This window comes from Falco cherrug, chromosome 7 (assembly GCF_023634085.1).
Source record: "Falco cherrug isolate bFalChe1 chromosome 7, bFalChe1.pri, whole genome shotgun sequence".
Lineage (NCBI taxonomy): Eukaryota > Metazoa > Chordata > Aves > Falconiformes > Falconidae > Falco > Falco cherrug.
The window spans coordinates 62,498,574-62,519,438 of record NC_073703.1 but is presented as its reverse complement, the minus strand read 5'-3'; the positions used below and the strand labels follow the sequence as shown (position 1 = coordinate 62,519,438).

At 38.0% G+C, this 20,865-nt stretch overlaps 1 protein-coding gene across 2 annotated transcripts in view; it reads left to right on the top strand.

Annotated features, from left to right (window-relative positions):
* The window catches only part of SLC25A21 (solute carrier family 25 member 21), a 255,320-nt gene that overhangs the window by 221,545 nt on the left and 12,910 nt on the right, over positions 1-20,865 (top strand). The window contains exons 2-6 of one of the 2 annotated variants that reach the window (XM_027812582.2): positions 5,247-5,313; positions 8,144-8,335; positions 12,026-12,085; positions 14,510-14,617; positions 19,517-19,681. In XM_027812582.2, coding sequence (XP_027668383.1) covers positions 8,222-8,335; positions 12,026-12,085; positions 14,510-14,617; positions 19,517-19,681 — 447 coding nt within the window. In that variant the 5' untranslated portion in view covers positions 5,247-5,313; positions 8,144-8,221. The remainder of the gene's footprint in view (positions 1-5,246; positions 5,314-8,143; positions 8,336-12,025; positions 12,086-14,509; positions 14,618-19,516; positions 19,682-20,865) is intronic. The other variant, XM_055716721.1, reaches the window with a different exon arrangement.

Here is a 20,865-nt window from a genome sequence, read left to right as displayed (position 1 = left end):
TAGTTTTTTTAAATTAAGTAAATACCTCATTCTGCAAAGATTTCCAAAATTATACCTTTTATGGGCACAGTTTTTAAAGCATTGTTTGGAAAAGTTGGGGACAGCTGCTTGTTCTCCACCTCAGGCACAGAAGGTTCTAAAAGGAACTATGCTTTATGCAAAAAATTAGTCAGTTGACAGTAGGCAGTGATGAGCTGGGATTGTCTTCTGCTTCCTCCTTTCCTTTCGTTTATTCCTTTCATCTCGCTGGCTGTGCTTACTAACCTTTTTTCTGTTTCTTTCAAATGAGGAAGGAAAAAAAAACCCTAAACCACAGTTCATAATTAAATACTGAGCTAGTTCTTACCATGTTTACTGAATTACATATTGCATATATGGATGTATATCCTCAAAGTTTTCATGTGTTTTTAAACTTAATGTGTTCCATAGGAATAGACCTTAACTCCTTCCTGTCTTTTTCATGATGAGATTTGCCTCCACAGAGGAAAGGAGGACTAAAGTAGTGAAACCCAGTTAGAGATCCCTTAAAATTTTAGGGGTTCATAGGGAGTGAATATGGTTGCTGAGCTCTGTGGATTCTCCTGGTTCACAGTAGAGATTCCTCTAGCAGAAAATCTTCAGTGTTGAGCTTACAGTTGCAATAAGCTGATCAGTTCACGACATGCACGGTGATATCTTTGCACGGGTATCTTTGCTGCAGGGTGGCTGACCTAGTTAAGAGGGCTTTAAACCAGGAACCACAAGGCAGCAATGGACAGGCTGACAAGCAAAGGACCTGGGGTGACGTGAACAACGAGGAACATAAAATGAACAAAAATGGGGCTGAAATTGCATCACCTCAAGCATTTGCATGAGCAAGGAAGTCTCTCTGAAGTGCCTGCACACTAAGGCACGCAGCATGGGGCATGAACACACAGAAATGGAGACCTGTGTGCAGCTGCAGGGCTGGGATCTTGTTGGGATCCCCAGAGAGGCAGTGGATGGCTTGCACAACTGGAGCGCTGCAGTGGACAGACTCTTTAGGAAGGACTGGCCAGGAAGACGAGGAAGGGGAGTTGCCCTTTAAGGGAGAGAGCAGCTGGAGTGCATGGAGCTCTGCCTGAGGGTGAATGATGAGAGCTCATGGGTAAGGATTAAAAAGCAGAGCAGTAGTGGTGACTTTGTAGTGGGTGTCTCCTCTGGACTGCCTGACCAGGAGGAACAAGCAGATGAGGCCCTCTGCAGACAGCCAGAGGCAGCCTCGCATCCGCAGGCACAGAATCTCATGGGGACTTCAACCACTTTGATAATTCTTGATGACAACATAGCAGGGCAAAAGCAACCCAGGAGGCTACTGGAGAGCATTAATGATGACTTCTTGACACAAGTGAAAGAGGAGCCGATGAGGAGACATAATCTGCTAGACCTCATACACACAAATGAGGAAGGCTTCACTGGGGATGTGATGGTGGAAGGGAGCCTTGGTTGTTGTGACCAGGTGATGGTGGACATCAGTACCCTGAGAAGAAGAAGCAGGGCAAAAAGCAGGATTACAGCCCTAGACTTCAGGAGGACAGACTGTGCCTCTTCAGGGAGCTGCTTGGAAAAATCCCAGGTATAAGGCTCTGGAGGGAAGAAGAGTCCAGGAAACCTGGACAGTATTCAAGGATCACCTCCACTCAAGAGAAGTCCTTCCCAACACATGGGAAGTCAAGCAAAAATGCCAAGAGGCCTGTGTGGTTGAGCAAGGAACTCCTAGCAAAACTCAAACATATAAAGGGAATATACAGAAGGTGGAAGCAAGGGCTGGTAACATGGGAGGAATATAGAGGCAGTCTGACCATGCAGAGACATCGTTACGAAAGGCAAAGCCCACCTGGAGTTGAACTTGGTGAGGGATGTCAAGGGCAACAAGAAGGGCTTCTGTAAGTGTCTAAGTGGTGAAAGGAACACAGGAACATGTGGGACAGCTGCTGAAGCTGCTGGGGCAAAGGCTCTGGTGACTCACTGGAGAAACCGTCTGACAGGAATCTCATGAAGTTCAACAAGGGGAAGTGTGAAGTCCTGCACCTGGGGAGGAACAACCCCATGCACCAGTATTACACTGGAGACCAGCCAGCTAGGAAGCAGATTTGCAGAAAAGGTGTCCTCGTGGACACCAAGTTGAACACAAGCCAGCAATGTGCCCTGCAACCAAAAGGGCTACCGGTGTCCTGGGCTGCATCAGGAGGACTGTTGCCAGTGGGTCAAGGAAGGGGATCCTTCCTCTCTACTCAGCCCTGGTGAGGCCACACCTGGAGTGCTGGGTCTAGTTCAGGGCTCCCCAGTGCAAGAGGCATAGACATACTGCCAAGAGTCCAGAAAAATGCCACTCAGATGATTAAGGAATTGAGCATCCTTCATATGGAAAGGTTGAGAGAGCTGGGACTGTTCTGCCTGGAGCAGAGGAAACTCAGGCAGGATCTCATCAATGTGCACAAATAGCTAAAGGGAGGGTGCAAAGATGGTGGAGCCAGGCCATTTCAGTGGTGCCCAGTGACAGGACCAGAGGCAATGGACACAGACTGAAACAGAAAAGGGTCCATCTTAACATCAAGAAACACTTTTTTACTGTGAGGGTGACCGAGCACTGGCACAGGTTGCCCAGGGAGATTGTGGAGTCTCCCTCCTTGGCAATATCTGAAAGGTGTCTGGACGTGGTCCTGGGCAACTGGCCCTAGGTGACCCTGCTTGAGCAGGGTTTTGGGCCAGGTGATCTGCAGAGGTCCCTTCCATCTTCAACCCTTTTGTGATTCAGGAGCAATGGATAATTGCTTTTCATTTTTTCAGTTCCCATTTCTCTAGAATTTTCAAACAATCCACCACCTGATCATCTGAACTGCTGGTATTTCAACACCTACCTGTGAAAGAATGGTGGATTACTCTAGAAGTGATTATTAACTGCCTCACAAGATATGCTGAGGTGGCAGATGTGTTGCTTAAATTCCTGGTATATCCCTCCTTCCCACATTCTCTCTGAAAAGTTTTCCCTGAGATCCTCAGAGACTGTGGGAATGTTACAGGGTTTATATGTTCAATAGCTGTATACACTGGAGTATAGAAGAAGACAACCTGGAAAAGCAACCTGTGTTACTGTGCAAAGCTAGGTAATGCTGCTGTGTGTTTTTAGAACAGAACTGTGGCTTTACACTGCATATTTCTCTGCTGATGCATCTCTTACTAATGAGAAAATCTGGACCAAGTTTGGGTCTCACTTTTTTGTAGTCAGAACTATACCTGTGAGTAGAGCAGTGGAGCAATTTTCATTTTCCAATTCCAATCATGCCAAAGTACTAGAAATTCCAAATGGGATGCCTGTTGTAGATATGCTTACAGTGGTTTAGATTGAGCTGAAAGGAAGAAAGTGTTTATAGGGATCTGTGTTCTTCTAGCTGATCCTACTTGGACCTCAGTTTCAGTTTGAACTCACATTAAACTGTATGAATCACATGCCTAAATTTATTCAACGTTTCAATAGCTTGCTGAATCAGCAAGAAAATACTCTGAATGTGTATGAAACGCTAACGACTAAGACTGTATCCAGTATATCGTTATATCCATATCTATAGTTATATCGATATCTATGTAGGTAGATACAGGTATGTATGTATGTTTATTTATCTATCTTTGGAATGTGAGACTTTGGGGAAATGCAAACATCTGACAACTCAACTGAATTCCTGAAATCTCCTACCCAAGGAGTTTCAGTGTTTTGTCATGAAACCATTGTTGTATAAGATGCTCAAAGTTTCTTTTAATCATGGACTGGAATTCATACCTTGCTTACTTCAGAGGAAGGATAAGCGAAACTCCCACTTTGAACATCTTACAAAGTCTAAATTATTTTATTTATATTGGAGCAACTTAAGAAGACAACACCAGAGAAGCATTAGAATGGTGGAAAAAATTGGTGTAGCATTTGTGGTATTTTACATTCACGTGGTGAATCTGAATTTAATTGTTTTCCTCTGACATGCACAGGATAACTATAGGAGTATCTGTTGATGTAATGATTCTTCCACACCCTGCAAAAATATTACAAGTAATAGGCTGTTTTAGAAAGGTGAATCATCACCTTTCAACAACACCACCTTTCAACATTCTAAGAAGACACAAATGCTTTGCTTTAAGAAGTGATTTCTTCTGTAGACAGAATCCTCTTACAGTCCTGGAAGAAATGTGTAATCTCTGAAGATGAGTAAATTGTAAATTATACCCACGTTGCCTGGCAAGGAAGCTTCTTGTTGATTGCATTAGATGTCTTTCTGAACTCTCCCCGTGCATTACCCAAGTGGATATTAATGTGGAGACCTAGCAGACAAGAACTATGTCTACTTTTATCTTGTCTGGGGATTTGGAGAATTACCTGTAATTTAAAGCATGCCCAAGACCCAGCATTATGCATCTACATCAGCCTTGTAAGCAGAGCTCAGGCTACCTGCAAATGCCATGTGTGCTTGTATCAGGTAGGGATAGATAGATATAGATATGGATATAGATTACGTAAAATTTAGATGATGCAAAGCAAAGCATTGCAACAAGTGATCTTTGGCTTCAGGCCAGCTCCAAAAGTCTGCAGCTACTGTAAACTCCTTAGGTGTTTATGGAGCCAGGCAACAGAGGGGCAAAGACCTGAATGAGTACAGTGGCAAGATATTGCCCAAATGTTTTTTCCAACATGAAATACATACATTCTGTTATGTCTCTCTGAATAGCTAACTTGTGTTAAAACTAAATTGCCAAAAAAAATACCTCATCTATTTTGAGGCATATTTAAAACTAATTTTCAAAAGATGCCTTAACCTAGAGTCCGAAGATGAGCATGCAGGGTTTTTTATATGCAACTTGCACAGTTTTTTCCAAATCTGTTTTTGTGACTTCAGTTTTTTCATATTATCATTGCTATGTCAAGAAAATTAAAACAATGACATAATACTTCCTCTTCATTGTCAAAATTGTTAATCTTCCTTTAAACACAATTTCTTGTCTACTCAGAAAAAAAATATTTTTTACTTATTCATTGCTAATTCTTTTTATATCATCTCATCAGCACATAATAGAATTGGTAGCACACTAGTTACTTAGCAAGTAAGCAGAGTATCATTTGTCTGTAGGCTTGGAAAGACTGAAAGATTAATTGTTTTACTCAAAAGTAAAAATAGAAGTGGCAGTATGGTAATGATATGTTGTTTATGGATCCTAAAATAATTTCTTTTTTTCTTCAATAGATTGCTTGGCTTCTACAAAGGAATATTTCCTCCCATCTTGGCTGAGACACCCAAAAGGGCAGTGAAGGTAAAAACCCCATACTTCCTCCTTTAAAAATGTGAGTAAGGACAGTGGCAGCTGTAAAACATTTTATTTCTCCCCAACTGATTGACATTAGAATCTTAAACTTATTTGGCATATTAATCCTCTGATTTTTACTAGGAGGAAACTTTCCTATTCATAGCACAATAAAAACTGTGCTTGAGTGAGAAGTGTAGGATAAGGCTTTTAAAAGCTGGGCTGGTTTTGACCTGTATGTATTATGTTACTATGGAAAAAAAAAAAAAAAAGTACAATTAGTTTATATAATCAAAATTTATAAAATACTTTAAGTGATATTTTAGTCTCATAATTCCCTCTGGTTTAGACTTTTTGTTTTAGTGAAAATGCCTAGCAACTTGCAAAACTAAGAACAGCTAATAAATTAACATAAGAAGCCATTAAAGAAACCACTCCTACTAAGTACTTACTCAGAAACTTGTAGCAGTTTATCTGTAGGTTTGAAGTGCTGCCCAGAGTTTTCTGGTACTCCAAAGAGCACTCTACTCCATACTCTCACTTTTTTACAGATTGAGCATAGTAATGGGTACAACTCCTCATCATGCAAAAAATATTTACTCCAGCTCTTACAGCTGAAAAAGATGCTAGCCTATCAAAGTGTATTCACTGTCAAATGTTGATCAGATTTTATTATCCTTTATGTTGATTTATAGAGCATTATTTTAGTAACGCTCCTAAACAAAATACATTTTTTTCAGTTCATTCATGCAACATTTTCAATTAATTAATTTTTAATTAAAATTTTAAAAATAGTAATTAAACACCTCATCTTAATAATTAATCTAGTCTATCAAAGCATCTATTGTGTTCCGAGCAAATGCTTCTTTATCTTTTACTTCAGAACTTCGAAGTTTCCCATAGTTGCACCAAATGTGTCTAAAAGCAGTTATTATACAGAATGTCTTGATTTTCCTTACTTTCATTTTTGGTTTCTCTCTAAAAAGGCTGCATATAATTCTGGTCCTTAGTCTGCAATTAATCATTCACATTCCAATTCCTTTACAGAGGAATAATAATATTTGTATAAAGTGACAGGATGTGACCTTGTAATGGAATCCTAAAGGAGTTCTGGTAATGTCATCTTCTTGTTTGCATTGGCATTTTAGATGCAAATGACATATGTCACCTAGCTCAAAATTGCTTAGTACAACTAAGAAAACTGAAGTTCTATTTAACAGCAAAGTGGCAGTGAAGATGGATGCTATTTAGAAGATTCCTAACAACTCATTTTCTTCAGACTGTGGTGTTTCCTCTGTCTCTCCATTTAATTTCATTTGAAACAGGTCACAGTCAATCTGACCATACCTTTTAGATTCCAGCATATATTTAATTACAGCACCAACCCAGGTTCGATTTCTCTCCTACCAGCCTGAGTCATGCAACAATCTTGACTCACTTTCTCTTACTCAGATTTATTAAATTGGCTTAAACCCCATGTGAGTCAATATAATTATAGAATCATAGAAAGATTTCAGTTGGGAGGGATCTCTGGAGGTCATCTGGTTAGCCTCCTGCTCAAAGCAGGGCTGACTTCATGGTTTGATGAGGTTGCTTGGATGCCATGTCTGGTCAAGTTCTGAAAATCTTCAAGGATGGAGACCGCAGCCTTCTCTGTGCTCCTGCTCCGGTGTTTAATGGTTTTCACTGTGAAGAATTTTGCCTTATCCAGTCCAAATTCCCCGGTTGCAACTTCTGCCTATTGCCTTTTGTGCTTCTTTTGAGGAACTCTGAAAAACTCTGGCTTTGTCTTCTGTATAACCTTTAGACGGTGGAAGACAGGCATTAGATCCCCTCAGCCTTCTTGTTTCCAGGCTAAACAGATTCAGTTCTCAGCTTCTTGTATATCATAAGCTCCTTAAATGGCTTACTGGTGCACCCCTCGTGGGGTGCTTTCTACCTCGTTCTTGGGCTCAGTGAGGGCTCAGTAGTGTTTCTGCAACCATGAAAACCAGGTTTAAATGCTATTTTAAATTCTTTAGACTATTCCTTTAAATTTTATGCTGTTCCTAGGACAGCAGGAGGAGTTTAAGTTGTTCCTAGAAGACCAGGAGGACTTTAAGTTACCTTGAGATATCAACCATATTCTACGTTAGAAGAATTCAGTGACAGAATAGGGCAGGACAGAAATGTCCTTGTAAGAACCTGGGTACTGAAGCAATTCAACGTGAGGTGTTGTATGCCAGTACAATTTCTAACATCCAAAATATGGTTTGTACCCCTGCTTTGACCTGAAGAGAATCCAGCTTGTGTCAAATTTCCATATTATCCACTGGTTTGGATATGACCCCAACGGAAAAGTCACTGCTTCCTTTGGCTCACTCTCCACCTTTTATTCCTCTAACACTTTCCCTCATTTTACCAGGCCCCAGAATGTTCTTTGTCCACTGCCAAACTGGCTAGTGAGATTTAGAGGAAGACTGTGTCCATGCATAAGGTTTTGAGACTTGAGAAAGCACAGAAGGTACAGAGGCAATTTCTAGGTTCCAGCAGCCTCGGTTTGTGTTTGTAATGAACTTTTTTGAAAGCTTCTAGTTGTAGACTTCTATATCTCATGAAAGTGTATAGAGAAAGGACAAGAGAGATTCTGTACTGTGAAGAAATGTACTTGTGCTACTGGAATATTATATTTTTCTGGTGTAGATGTTTGCAAATAAATATAAAGCTACTAAAATGAAGGTATTTAGCCCCAGTTATTCAGCTAAGTGTTGAAGATACAGCTTCACTTTTAGTCAACTATGTTCTCATGTCTGTCTTGCTATTTCTTTTGTTTCTCTCTCTTTATTTTCCTTCTAAAAAGAAAGCTGATATTTCTGGAAGACGAAAAGTCAAAGTTTATAACTTTATGTTAGATTGAACTTGGAGGAAAGAAGTGGTGATGCCAATACAATGGTTAACAGATGAACTTTTGGGGCAAATTTATATTGTTCATGTGTTCCCAGACATCTTGTTGCAAGCATATATTTTTACCTTAGAGTTATTGAGACATCTGGTAAGTACTTTGACTATTTTCTGTGTAACTTGAATTAAAGTGTATCTTTGCCAGATGGACAATATTGGTTATTATGTACACAAAAGCATGTTTTATATACATTTATTCTGAGATATTCTTTTTGTGCAAAGCTATTAACTTAATAAAACTGTAGAGAAAAAGATAAATTATGCCATGCTTTTAAAAATATTTTGGGTGGTTGTACATGATATAAATACATATGATATAACTAGAAAGTTTTTGGCAAAATTGTGTGTATACTATCCATTCTAGTACACCCAGCAACATTTATATTGAGTTTTATTACTATTGATTTGTTTTCTTTAAAAAATTATATAAAACATAGTTCCTGTTAAGTAGTTATTTTATTTATGGCTCTAGGAAGCTATTGATTTTTAAGGTAACATTTTTAAGACCAAAAAATTGCTAGGTAATGTATTTCTGCCGTTATTACAACCATTTTACAGGTCTGTAACACTATGGAAGACATTAAGGAATACCAGAAATTCCATTAAAGGTTAGGAGGGTAACAATGAGTAGAAAGATGCTGGAGAGAGAATAAAGCAAAGTTTATCACAATAAGAAATGAATTTAGTTCAGTGAAGTAACTCACCCACCCACAACCGACATTTTCTCAGAGAGTTCCTTTTACCTATAAAATACCTTCAGAAATCCAAAAAGATAGACCTACAGTCTGAGTAACACTTCTGTCTTTTCTGATTATTGGCAAGGCCAGTACAACAATTTTAAACATATTTGCAGGATGTTTGCAAGATTAGTATTGAATCTGTACACTATTTGGAGGGCAGTTAAAATCTGGGCTCTGCATCTAGGACCTTTTCTACAAAATGAGAAAATAATCCCTACTGAGGATAAAAAGAAGTATCTATCCCCTTGCCAGAGTATCAGTCCTTCACTTTTCAGAATTTAACATCTTAATTTTGCATTATGTATACATATTCCCTCCTGGTTTAAATGTGGTGGCATTATTAACACGTTAACACCCAGTCCTCTGATGGTTTTGGTGTGATTCTAGTGACTTCATTTGAAGCAGGTCTCGTCTGAAAAATGTTATTGACAGGGTTCTAAACAAGTCAAAATGACAACGTGGTGCTTATTACTCGTGTTCCTGTACACATGGTTTATGGAAAAGCTGTTTTGTCCTGATAGGTCTGTGGCAACTGAGCCCTGGGGGACTGACCTTGTCTTCTTTGGCTGAGACCCAGCACAGGTCACCCAGTCTTTCTGTTTTGTCTAAAAAACTCTGTTCCCTTATGTTTCTTATGATTCCCACATCTCTGTTGACCTCATCCCATTGCTTTCCTCTCACAGTGAAAGTGTGATTGCCACACACATGGGCGGGTGCTACAAGGAGGGAATACAGCCTCACGTGTGGGAGCAAAACACGCAGATTTTCAGAGGATCCCACCTTCATTTAAATCCACTTGCTCTAAACTAATCAAGCGTTACAGGTCAACTTTGGAAAGTGGCCAGGAAAGTCAGAGGTTCTAGTTATTTACTTTTGCTATACAGGGATGTGACAGCCCTCACTCTAGGGGGTACCCACCTGCGTGGATGCAGCCTTGGTGAAGCTGTGACCGGTTTTTGTTGTTCAGTCCCGTAATACTGGACGTGCTTCAGTGTGCAAAGTTGTGACTAATTCTTGGACAGACTACAGGACTCACAAATAGTGAGCTGTACTTACAGGCCTTGTGTTGTTCCATGTGTGAAAATTACATGGAATAACACCTCCAATATCTTTGGGTTTACGTGGAATTCAGGTGTCTGCTCTTTATGATCTGCAAGATTTTCTACTGTCCTTACTCTTCATGCTAGAAAATAGTTTTTCTGCCCTCAGAATTGTCTTATGTGGCATTAAGCTGAAGCGCTTTTTCGATGGCTTCAGCAACATATTTGCAGAATATGAATTTTTAAAATTATGGGGTTTGGGGAAATTTGCTCTACGCAAGCGCTGGATTAGAAAGGATCTCTTAGGTCAGCAAGTCTATTCCCTTGCTGTTCTATAATATCCTTCATAAACTTATCAAACTCTCCCTTACAAGTGATTAAGATTTTTCCTTCGTTATTCGTATTGGAAGACTGTTTCAGGACCCCACTCCTTTGATTCAGCTTCACCAGTTTTCAAGCCACATTTTGTTTATGAGTAGTTTTTACTTTTATACCCAATTACTTTATGTTACATGTCTTTCCTTTCCTAGGTTTTCATTTTCTTGCAGCCTCTCTTTTGATAGACTAAACAAGGCAAGCATTTATTCTCCTTCAGTCTTCATTCTTACAATAATCTTTACGTTCTCCTTATGGTCCTGGTAACCCTGTTTTGAACATGCTGTAATCTGAACTCATCTGTTTTGAACAAAGGTGGCCAGGATTGTGTGCTGTATTTCAGAGGGCATCTTAACAATAATTTGTAAAATATCACAAATACTCTTTCTTTAGAATATACCTTGACTGTTGCATCTTAGATTTTGTGTCCACAGACAGAAATAGGCAGTGGGAGTCTGCCTGCCTGTCAATGGGAAGATTCTTACTGACTTCAGTGAAGTCAGGGTTATTCTCAACACTCTTCTTGGAGGAATTAATCAATTTATTCTGCTTTGATTTTTAGATTTCACAAAAGGTATTCTGAAAATTAACGGATCTGGGTAGCAAGAAATGTTAGGTTGCAAAGTGAACCATTTACAAATGGTTGCCTGTAGAGGAATGAAGCTGAGTTAATTAGCATTGATAATATACAACTGTGGGTTGGCTTCAGGGGCAGCGGGTTGGCCGATGTAGATAAGGTGCAGCTGTGGCTGGTTCTGTTAAGTGGCTGAGCAACCAATGCAGAGAGAGCAGCCGAGGAAGAAAGAGGAGGAAGAAACAGAGTGGAGAAAAAGAATGAGAACTCGTGCCCTGGATGAGGAGAGACTAGGAGAAGGCAGCAGAGGGACTGGTATGTGATGGTAAAAGACCTTGTTGCAGCTGGCTAGTTTGGAGACTGCTGTGACAATTGTCTTTCTTCATGTTGGTGCAGGTGAAACTGAGCTTCTCATTTCTTTCCTGAAGTTCAAACACCCGCCTTTCAAAACTCATCCTCTAAGGAACTGCAGATACTGTAAGGTTCTGAGCACCGCTGACCGAAAGCAGAGAATGGGGTGAAAGATTTATTTGTAAAGAGCAAAACCTAAAATAAATGTGTCTGTTGACAGTAGGTTATAAAAATCCACAGACTTTCCCTCTTCAAAATGTGCAATTATGTCTCTCTGATAAGTAGACTAGTATCTGAGAATTGTGAAAGTAATTGCAGTATATTGCATTAAAGATGTGAGGGTAGTTTCTTGGGAGAAATTATAGTATCTGCTACTACATTTATAGCAGTATATGAAAGTTCAAATGATAGAAGAAAAGTTTCTAAATTAAAATAATGAACTATGTGTTGTAAGCAGACTCTTATGTAAAACATTAATTGTGCTTATGCTGTTATTATCCATGATACACTAATAAAATCAGTTCTGAAGCCTAGTTGTCTGCTGTTGCACATCTAACACTAAACAGAAGTGGCTTATATTTATTTTGCAGAACTGCACATGGCTACTCAGGGTACAAAGTAGTGAAGCTCCATTGTAGTTTGAATTTACTAATTTGCATAAGTAACTCAATTTTTTTCAACACACTGATTTTTATTTACAGTTTTTCACCTTTGAACAATACAAGAAGCTACTAGGATATGCATCATTACCGCCAGGACTGGTATGTATGGATGCAGAACTTCATGTTCTAATTTAATATGTGTATGCTGAACAGTCCCATCAGTTTTCTTCCATATAAGGAGCCCAAAATTAAAGGAGACAGTTCAACCAACAGTTTTTCAGAACAGACATGTCCCTTGAAAACAATGATAACAGGATTTAACAAAATTATAGTTATGTTAATTTTTGTATCAAATTCCTTCAAAATAATTCCTTACTTTGTAAGTGACATGAGTAGTGACAGTAACCATGGAAGATTCTGTATGTAGCTTGTCATTCTTCATTCTTGCAAAATAACGAAATAAAGTTGTACATTATCAATATTTAGTCATGTGATAGTGACTCGTTTGATGCCTTGACCTTAAAGTGCTATTCTGCAAGGCACAGTGCAACTGTAACAAAAATACTGATCTCAGTCTTATCTTAAAGACTTTATAATAGAAACATAAACTATTGATAAGAAGCTGCTACCTCCTTTGAGGTCAATGGCAAAATTCTCTTGTACATCAGTGGAGTTAGGATTTCATGTCAAGAATGTAACTGTTTTAAAATATGTACATACATATACACAAAAATGTCTTAATGCGAAGATGTAGATTGCATGTGTCTTCTGCATTCTCGTATATAAAGCTTAATTCTGCTATTGTACCATTTGGAATAAAATACTTTCTATTAGAATTGCTGCTTTCTGTGGTGCAAGAATGTGAGTGATATTAAATATCTATTTTTCACAATAATGACATCACAAGTGTAGGAAACAATTGATATTTTTATGGTTGTGCTATAAAGGTGTTGGTTATTTCAGGTTTCTTTCAACCAGTATTGCTTCCATTTACATCTGCCTTCCATTGCAGTGATTCATGAAATAATATTAACTAATCTTCCTCTTAATTATTTGACCGACCCTATAGTTGTTTACAGTACCTCCTATTTTATCTTGTATTTTTCAGCAGGCTTTTCTCATCCTAAGATGTAAATAGAGAGGTTGGTATTTGTTTTCTAAGAAGTGGAAAGAACATAGTTTAAGGTTCTGTAGTACACCAGCACATTTTTTTGGAGGAAAATATGCTGGAAACACATAAACATGCACTGGCTGACCAAAAGCTGCTCTGACTCCTATAGCAGATGCAGCAACCAGCAGACACCCCTGATATTTGTGGTGCAGTACTGTTGCCATAGAGGCATTTTTGCCCCTAAGATAGCTATGGTAGGTAGGGAAGAAGAAGACTCAGAGGGATTCTGGTCTAAGCTAGGCAGAATGCTTCTAGGTGCCTCAACAGACCTCGTAAGACAACATTTTTTGTTAAAAAAGGGGTGCATACATCAGCACAGTCTTCCTGCTGGCTTCAGTCTCATGATTGATGATGAAAGGGGTAGATTATGTTCCCACCTTATATTGGTAAAACAGATTTGTTGATAACACAGTCTTTTCCAAAGGCAGGAGGGCTGGAGCTTGCCACTGCCCTTGTAACTTACCATTCTTCTCGTTCTTGAGCTCTCAAGAATCCCTGCTCAAATCCCTCTGTACTGAATATTTTTTCTTCTCGCTATTGTTTTTTCCTTGCCATTGTTCTCCTTGAATGTCAGCAAACATAGTCAGGACATTTTATTTTGGTTCTGGGAATCTTTTCAGCCCCTAGAAAGTCTGAAGATGTTACATGGAAGCAATAAATGTATAAAGTGATCACTAAAATCAACTCCTCTGCATCTTCTCAGTTGATCTAAATATATCAATATTATTTTTTCTGTTACAAACAATTTAAGGTATTTTTAAATGCTGTGTCATGATGGAAGGCAAAGCAGTGACTCTCTCCATATCTGTGGCTATAACGTACCATCAGCTTCTACGTAAATTAAGTTAATTCATCTTTGCAGTGAATGCTGACATTTCTGTGTGCGCCACTCATTCCCATATAAACCTTTCCAGGATTGGTATTTACTTAGGAGAACTTCTCTTCTACTTATGTAACTTGCTGAAGTACTGCGTTATTTTAATTTCTTACATTTTTTTTAATTTTAGGTTAATATGGTAGTGTTACATGCTTAATGCTCAGTGCAGAGTTGTTATATTCTTCCAGTGCTACATAACTGCATTTATATTTGTGGGTTTTTTCAGACTCCACCCAAAGTTAGCATGAGGGCATTGTTTTTGCATGTTTTTGTAATAAATTGATATCACAATTTTTCTTCCAGCTGAAAAGAGAATTAATTGACAGCGCTATGACATTTTATTTTTTATTTTTTGGAATGTGGTTTATGGCTATCATCATATTGTCTTCATGAACTGTCAGCATCTAATCAAGGACTAAAATTGTTTAATAATAGAGTACTGCTGACCACTGTAATCTCACAATTTGCATTGTATCATTCAGTTTCATAATCTGATGTATGGGAAATTTTAATCCTTTATTTTTAACTTCCCCAGGCATTTGCAGTTGCTGGCTTGGGATCTGGGTTGACAGAGGCAGTTGTGGTTAACCCTTTTGAAGTAGTAAAGGTTACCTTACAGGCAAATCGGAATGCCATCGTAGAGGTATGAGAACTGCTCCATTCTTTTTCTGCTTTATTAGGCATAGTGCTCTTCAAGGTTCGTATTTAGAGCAGAATGTCTGTAATGGGTCAATACAAATTATTTTCTCACCAGCTTAGCAGAAATGGAAAAAGATAGAAGAGACTCAATGGATGATGCCTTCTGATATGCAGAGATGCATACAGTATTGTCAGCATCTCCCTTGTAAATATTCTGTGCCTGAAGTGTACCTTCATCCCTCCAGAGTAGCCCGCAGCCCAGCACTGCAAGGGGTTGTAACCCAGAAGTATGAACCTTGTACACAGTGTGTTTACCCCAGCAGGCTCCAAATGAGCACCAAAGGTTAGCATAAAACACCACGTCCCCGTGCCTTCACCGGGGTCCAGCTAGTGTATTTTATGTTCAAAATGTAGCTGGTAGATTTTAGAGTCTTGGGTGAAATTATTTATATTGTAAGTCTCCATATTTATAAACACAAACCAGAAAATAGTTATATAATAAAGCACACCGATAATTTAAATACCTGTTTCACTTCAGTTTTATTATTCAAATATTGTTTTGTGCAAAACTGACTTTGTCCATAGTTCTGGGTACAGCTGAAAGGGGAAGAAGATTAAACTGGAAAACAGCGATTCATCCAAATCAAGTGTTCCCATGAATGTATCAGCTTCAGTTAATTTTAATGTAGAAAATTCAAGGCTAAAGTGAAGGAAGGCAATAACACAGTTCCTTCTTTATTTTCTCAGTGAATAAGACTAACAATTGTCAAATTAGCTCTTTCAAAATCTTTTGAGAAATCAGCTGCACCATGATAGAAGTGCCAAATCACATAAGCATGGCATGAAAAGGTTGGCTGAATCCCTGGTGAGATATGATTTTTGCATATTCTGCTATTAAATTTTGACTGAGTTAATACTTGCATGCCTTGTAGCACTTACCTGCACAAATTGAACTCTTTTTTTACAGGATGCACGGGAATGAGATTTATCACCCAGCCATTTATGTAAGCTGTTTGGGTCAAGCTCCTCAGGTGCACTCTGAGCAAATATTGCCACTGATTTCCAAATATCATAGCTCTTACCTACTCTGTAACTCATCCAAAGAAGCATTCTCTTCCAGAATAAACTTTAAAACTTTTGGTAAATTTCTGGTCAATTCTCAGTGCATGTGAAGGAAGCGTTTGGTTGCTCCAAGCCTCCAGCCTAGACCTCTTTTAACCACGGGTAGCAAAGTTACTGAGACAGAGCTAATACTGTACAGGGGTGAAAAGGTCAGGACCCTGGGAGGAGAGAGACTGAAAGCGGGAGAAAGCAATGTGTGAGAGTATCTGTCTTGCACAGAAGTAATATGAAAAAATTATGGACTACTATAAACTAGGCAGGTATTCTAGATCTTTCTTCCTCACAGTTGTGAAGATACAATTAACCTATCTTAGTAAAAACCTCTGGCTGTGAGAGTAAGTACACCAGTATTATATTTTGACTAAACTACTTCCTGTAAAGTTGCAAGAGACCAATATTTCCTTTAGCTTCATACATTTTTATTTTTTTCTCTATTGTAAACTTTATTTCAAGTCTGGAGTGTTTTAGTTAGCAAATTTTATGCAATTGCTTACTTTAATCACAGCATCCCTCCCTTGATGACCTTCAAAATACTCCAGTAATCACAGCGTAGCTGTTCAAAAACATTCTGAGTCATTTTGTTATGGGGGACTATTTTTTAAATTTAATTTAAATGAGAATTTTCACAACATCCAAATAATAGTATATTATCATATAAATAATGTTTGTAAAAGAATGCTATTGGGACTCCACTAGGAACCCAGTTTACACCTAAAATATAACTGAAAGCATCTATTTGCCCTATTGAAAAAGTCCAAAGGACCAAAGTTGTGAAATGTCAGATAGTTAAATGACAGACATATCAATTTTTAATGTTTTTTTTTTAAAAAAAGTGTTAGAATTTCACATTTTGTTGTAATTTTTGAAAACTCCAATGACTTCATTACCACGGTCTCAAGTTCTCATTAAGAATATGTTAAAGAACATTCCACACTAAAGCATGTCAACTCAAGCCTGTTGGAAGAAGCATGTGCATGTTATGTTACACAGCATAAGACAATAGTACACTCATTTCATTACCATGCACTGTTTTTCTAAAAGGTTTAAATAAAGTATGTACCTGTCCCATTGTGTAGCTTTCATACTATATGATGAAACTTAATGCAGTTCACACATTTCTTTGGCTATTGTATTGAAATAATAAATATATCTTGTTTAAAAGGAACAAGGAAGAGCATGAACACATAGTCCCACACCCAGACTCCTGCCTGCCCCCAAAGCAAACATTCACACACTACAGTGACAGCTGAATTCTTCTGTGGTACCAGATCATCTTTCAAGGGTTGATAGGTTTAAAGAGGAAGGCCACTATAAATCACGTATCGGCACTTTCATAATGTAGATTGCTACAGGTAAAAATAATGGTGACTTTCTGTTAAGGTAAACTGCTAGAAGGCCCAACACCTTGTTTGGTTTTCTAAATTTTTTCTTCTTTTCCCTGTAGCTGTGGATAACTCACCAGCTGTAGAAGGTGGTGTGGTAACAAAAATCTTCTCACCTGACTTGTGTTGTGATTAATTAAACAAAAATTTCTGCTTTATAGTGAGAAGAATCTGACTCCATATTCCACTGACTAGGTCTCTATTTAGTAGAAGTCAACAGTTGTTTATACAATAAATTCCTCCATCTGAATTAGTCATCCTAAGGTCCTTCCATCATCAGTGATGAAACACAGACCTCCTATTGCTTGATCAGCTGATGTTTTAGATGCCTGCTTTGTACAAAATGAAGTGCTGTCTATGAAAGCCCTCTTTTTTGCTAAAGGAATGAAAAAGTGAGTCTTTTTGTGTAGCTCACATGTAAATGTAGACATTGCGAGTATCTACATTTGGACTGATGAGTCCCATATCAGGTGTTCAGCAAGTGACAAGCTTCCCCTCTGAGTTATTAGTAAATCCATATTCAAGATGAGAACACGGGATACCTTAGTATTGAAAGCTGTTGTATTCAGCTTAAATCACTTTATTCAGGACCACTAGTTAGTTTTTAAAGATCTAATTATCTTCTTTTTTTTGTGCATGAGAAGGGATGCTATTGGTAATATCTGGACCATATTTCATGCTGGATATCTGCATTTTAGAACAGATTCTGATTTGAATCCCTGAGGGTAGTTAGAAAAGTAAACGATAGTAAAATGTATTCAGAACATTAACAGCATAATATTAGTTACCAAATATGAAAAAACAGAATGAAACTTGGTATTAAAGACTAAACTTGTCAGTCACCTAAATAAGCAGTCATGTGCTGTGTCAGATATAGCAGGCATCATTTGGCTGATGCTGGTGATCTACCACAGTGTTATTTTGAAATGGAAAGCTATTAAACAAATCAGTGTATTGAAATTAGCAGTGTTCACAGCGTTGTAGTCAAAATTCTTCTGTATTTTCATGTTTGAGCCTCCTAGTGGAAGTCATGTTTTGACTTTCTAATTAAGTATTTGGTTACCCAGAGCTGACATTATGCTTTGGAGAAAGCCAAACTCAAGTCAACAAATTTTTGAAAGGAACTTTTCTATAATGTTTCTTCTTCTGCTAAGAAGAAATCGAAAATATCCAGAAGGGGAACATCTGATTCTGAGTATCACAGTATATTGGAAATAGATCAAAAGTGTCTTTAGTCAGGCAGATCCAGTCTGAGGAACTGATCATTATGTAAGTGGATTCTAAGAAGTTTCTTCCTTTCTGCCTTTCATTAGATGGAAGTTGGCTGACTAAAATGATTCCTATGCCTTTTGGGTATCATTTTCAAAACAGGATTTCTGAAGTCAATTTCCTAAATCTGTACCTTGGAATTTAAATGGGTGTTCTGATTTTCAAAATCTAACTACACTTTTTAAGTCAAATAATTCATTAGGAGAGCAAAACAGGTTTTCCAGTTGGATGCTTAAGAAAAAAATAAAAAACAATACCTTCTTTTCAAGATTTTCAACACTAGAAGTTGAACATCTGATCTGGTTTTAAAAAGTGCTGTGTACACAATAATTCACTGACCTTCAAAAGTCAGTGTCTTAAAGCAGTGTTTTGCATTCTTAACAGCATGAAGAGCCTCAGAGGATGCAGAAGGGTTCCCAGACAATATATATACCTTTTGTCACCCTTTCAAACCTATTCCTAACATTGAACCTGGAAACTGTGTTGTGGTTTAACCCAAAACCAGGACAACTGCCAAACTGATCTTCAACACAAATATTTATAGTCTCCCTTGCTGCATTAATTTGTAGCTCCCAAGGACTTGCTTCTGTAGCCATAATGGCTAAAAAATTTCCTGTTCCAATTCTGTCTCTTTTATCACTCCCTCACCATGCATATTTCTGTGCCTTTGGTTTTACTAGAGAAGCCAGCTTTAGCCTCTTGCTGTCCAGAATAATTGTTGTATACTCTGGTTGCGTAAGGGTTTCATCAGTCATAATCTTAAGAACACAGCATCAACGATAAAAGAACTATTGCCAAATTCACACATTCAAAGCCGCATGTTGCTCAGTAAAATCTTTTTATTATTATTATTATTATTTGAGGACCTTTTTTTTTGCTTTCAGAATCCTCAGTCTTTTACAATACTCAAGTCATGCTTTCATCTTGTTCTGCAATCAGAAAAATGAGGAATTTTTTTTTTTAATGAAAGTTGTGATTTTTACATGATCACAGGAAAGGCAAAATAATAACTATGGTGAGGCAAGATAAAATGGCAACATTGTGTTTGTCAGCAGGATGGAAGTGATGCTATGGGTGCTGTTTTCTTTTTGTAAAGATGACCTCTTCCTTCTTCTGCTTATCCTCCGTAGCAACCATCTAGCTTTGCTCAAGCTCGACAGATCATTAAAACCAATGGCCTGGGCTTCCAAGGACTCAACAAAGGTCTTACTGCAACACTGGGCCGTCATGGAGTTTTTAACATGGTTTACTTTGGATTCTACTTCAATGTGAAAAAAATTCTCCCAGTCAAGACAGTAAGTTCTTCATACAATGCAATAGGCAAACAGATAAGAGGTGTGGCAATTTAGTGACACTATCTTTTTCTGTGCAAAGCTGTGGTATTTGGTAATAAACAGTAACTAACCAAGCTCTCTGTTTTGCAGAAATCTATAGCATTTTAATAGAAGCAAACCAAGGATTTGTACTTCTTATGTTTTAAGCAAAGCTGAGTATAAACAGTCATGCTTAAATTTTCATTCTTATGAATTTCCCTTATACCATGGTAGCAATGTAAAAAGGCAGAAATTGGGATACAGATATGTTACGCATATGTTAGGTATTTATGCACTTTTTCGGGTAAACTGGCTTAGAAGAGAAAAATCAGTTGCTAGAACTTCTTTCAACATCCACAAAGTAAGGGGCTAAGCTTGAGGGGATGGCAGAGCTGCAGTACTAGGGGTTTCTGGCCATGTACCAGGTATATTTACTCCAAAAAGAGTTCCCCGTAGTGTTGAAAGACAACAGGGCAGATTTATCCATATGGGAGGGAGCCAGCCCAAAACAGGACTTACAGGGTCATGCACAGGGGCTTTATGTAGGTTTTAAGTTTAAAAAAAATAGAATCTTTATAGCTGTAATTGCACTTGAGGCAATTTTATTTGATGGTTTTATATTCCTTTACATAACAAAGAAAATATTTCCCTTTACAACAAAGGGAAATTTTACTAATGAAAACGTGGTAATACTGGCAACTTTCTAAATGACTCTGTAAGCAACAGCTAATGGTTTATTAATGACTCCAGTACATTACTTACTGGACTCTGTTTTCACTAATGTGATTTTTAGATGATGACAGTTAAACAGTCACAGGTGTAATATGTAGTGATATTCGTATAAGAAGCTGCAATTTACATCAAAAGGGATCAGTTTCTATTCCCAGATGAAGTAACACCTCTTTTTTCTTCTGCACTTCTGAGTACCCTGGTATTTTTGTTGGCAACATTGTGTAAATGGAGAAAAGCTCCACATCTTATTTGCAGATCATTGCAGTAAATTGAATTGTTCAAGAGCAGCTAACCCACAAGTTTCTACAAGTTTCTGTTAGTGTATTTAAGCATACTTTACAATGTACTTTAATTGCACATTCTAAAAATTCAAGGCACAAGCACAGCTTGATACTAAGATAGGAGTAAACACGTTTATGTTGATCAAAAGGTAA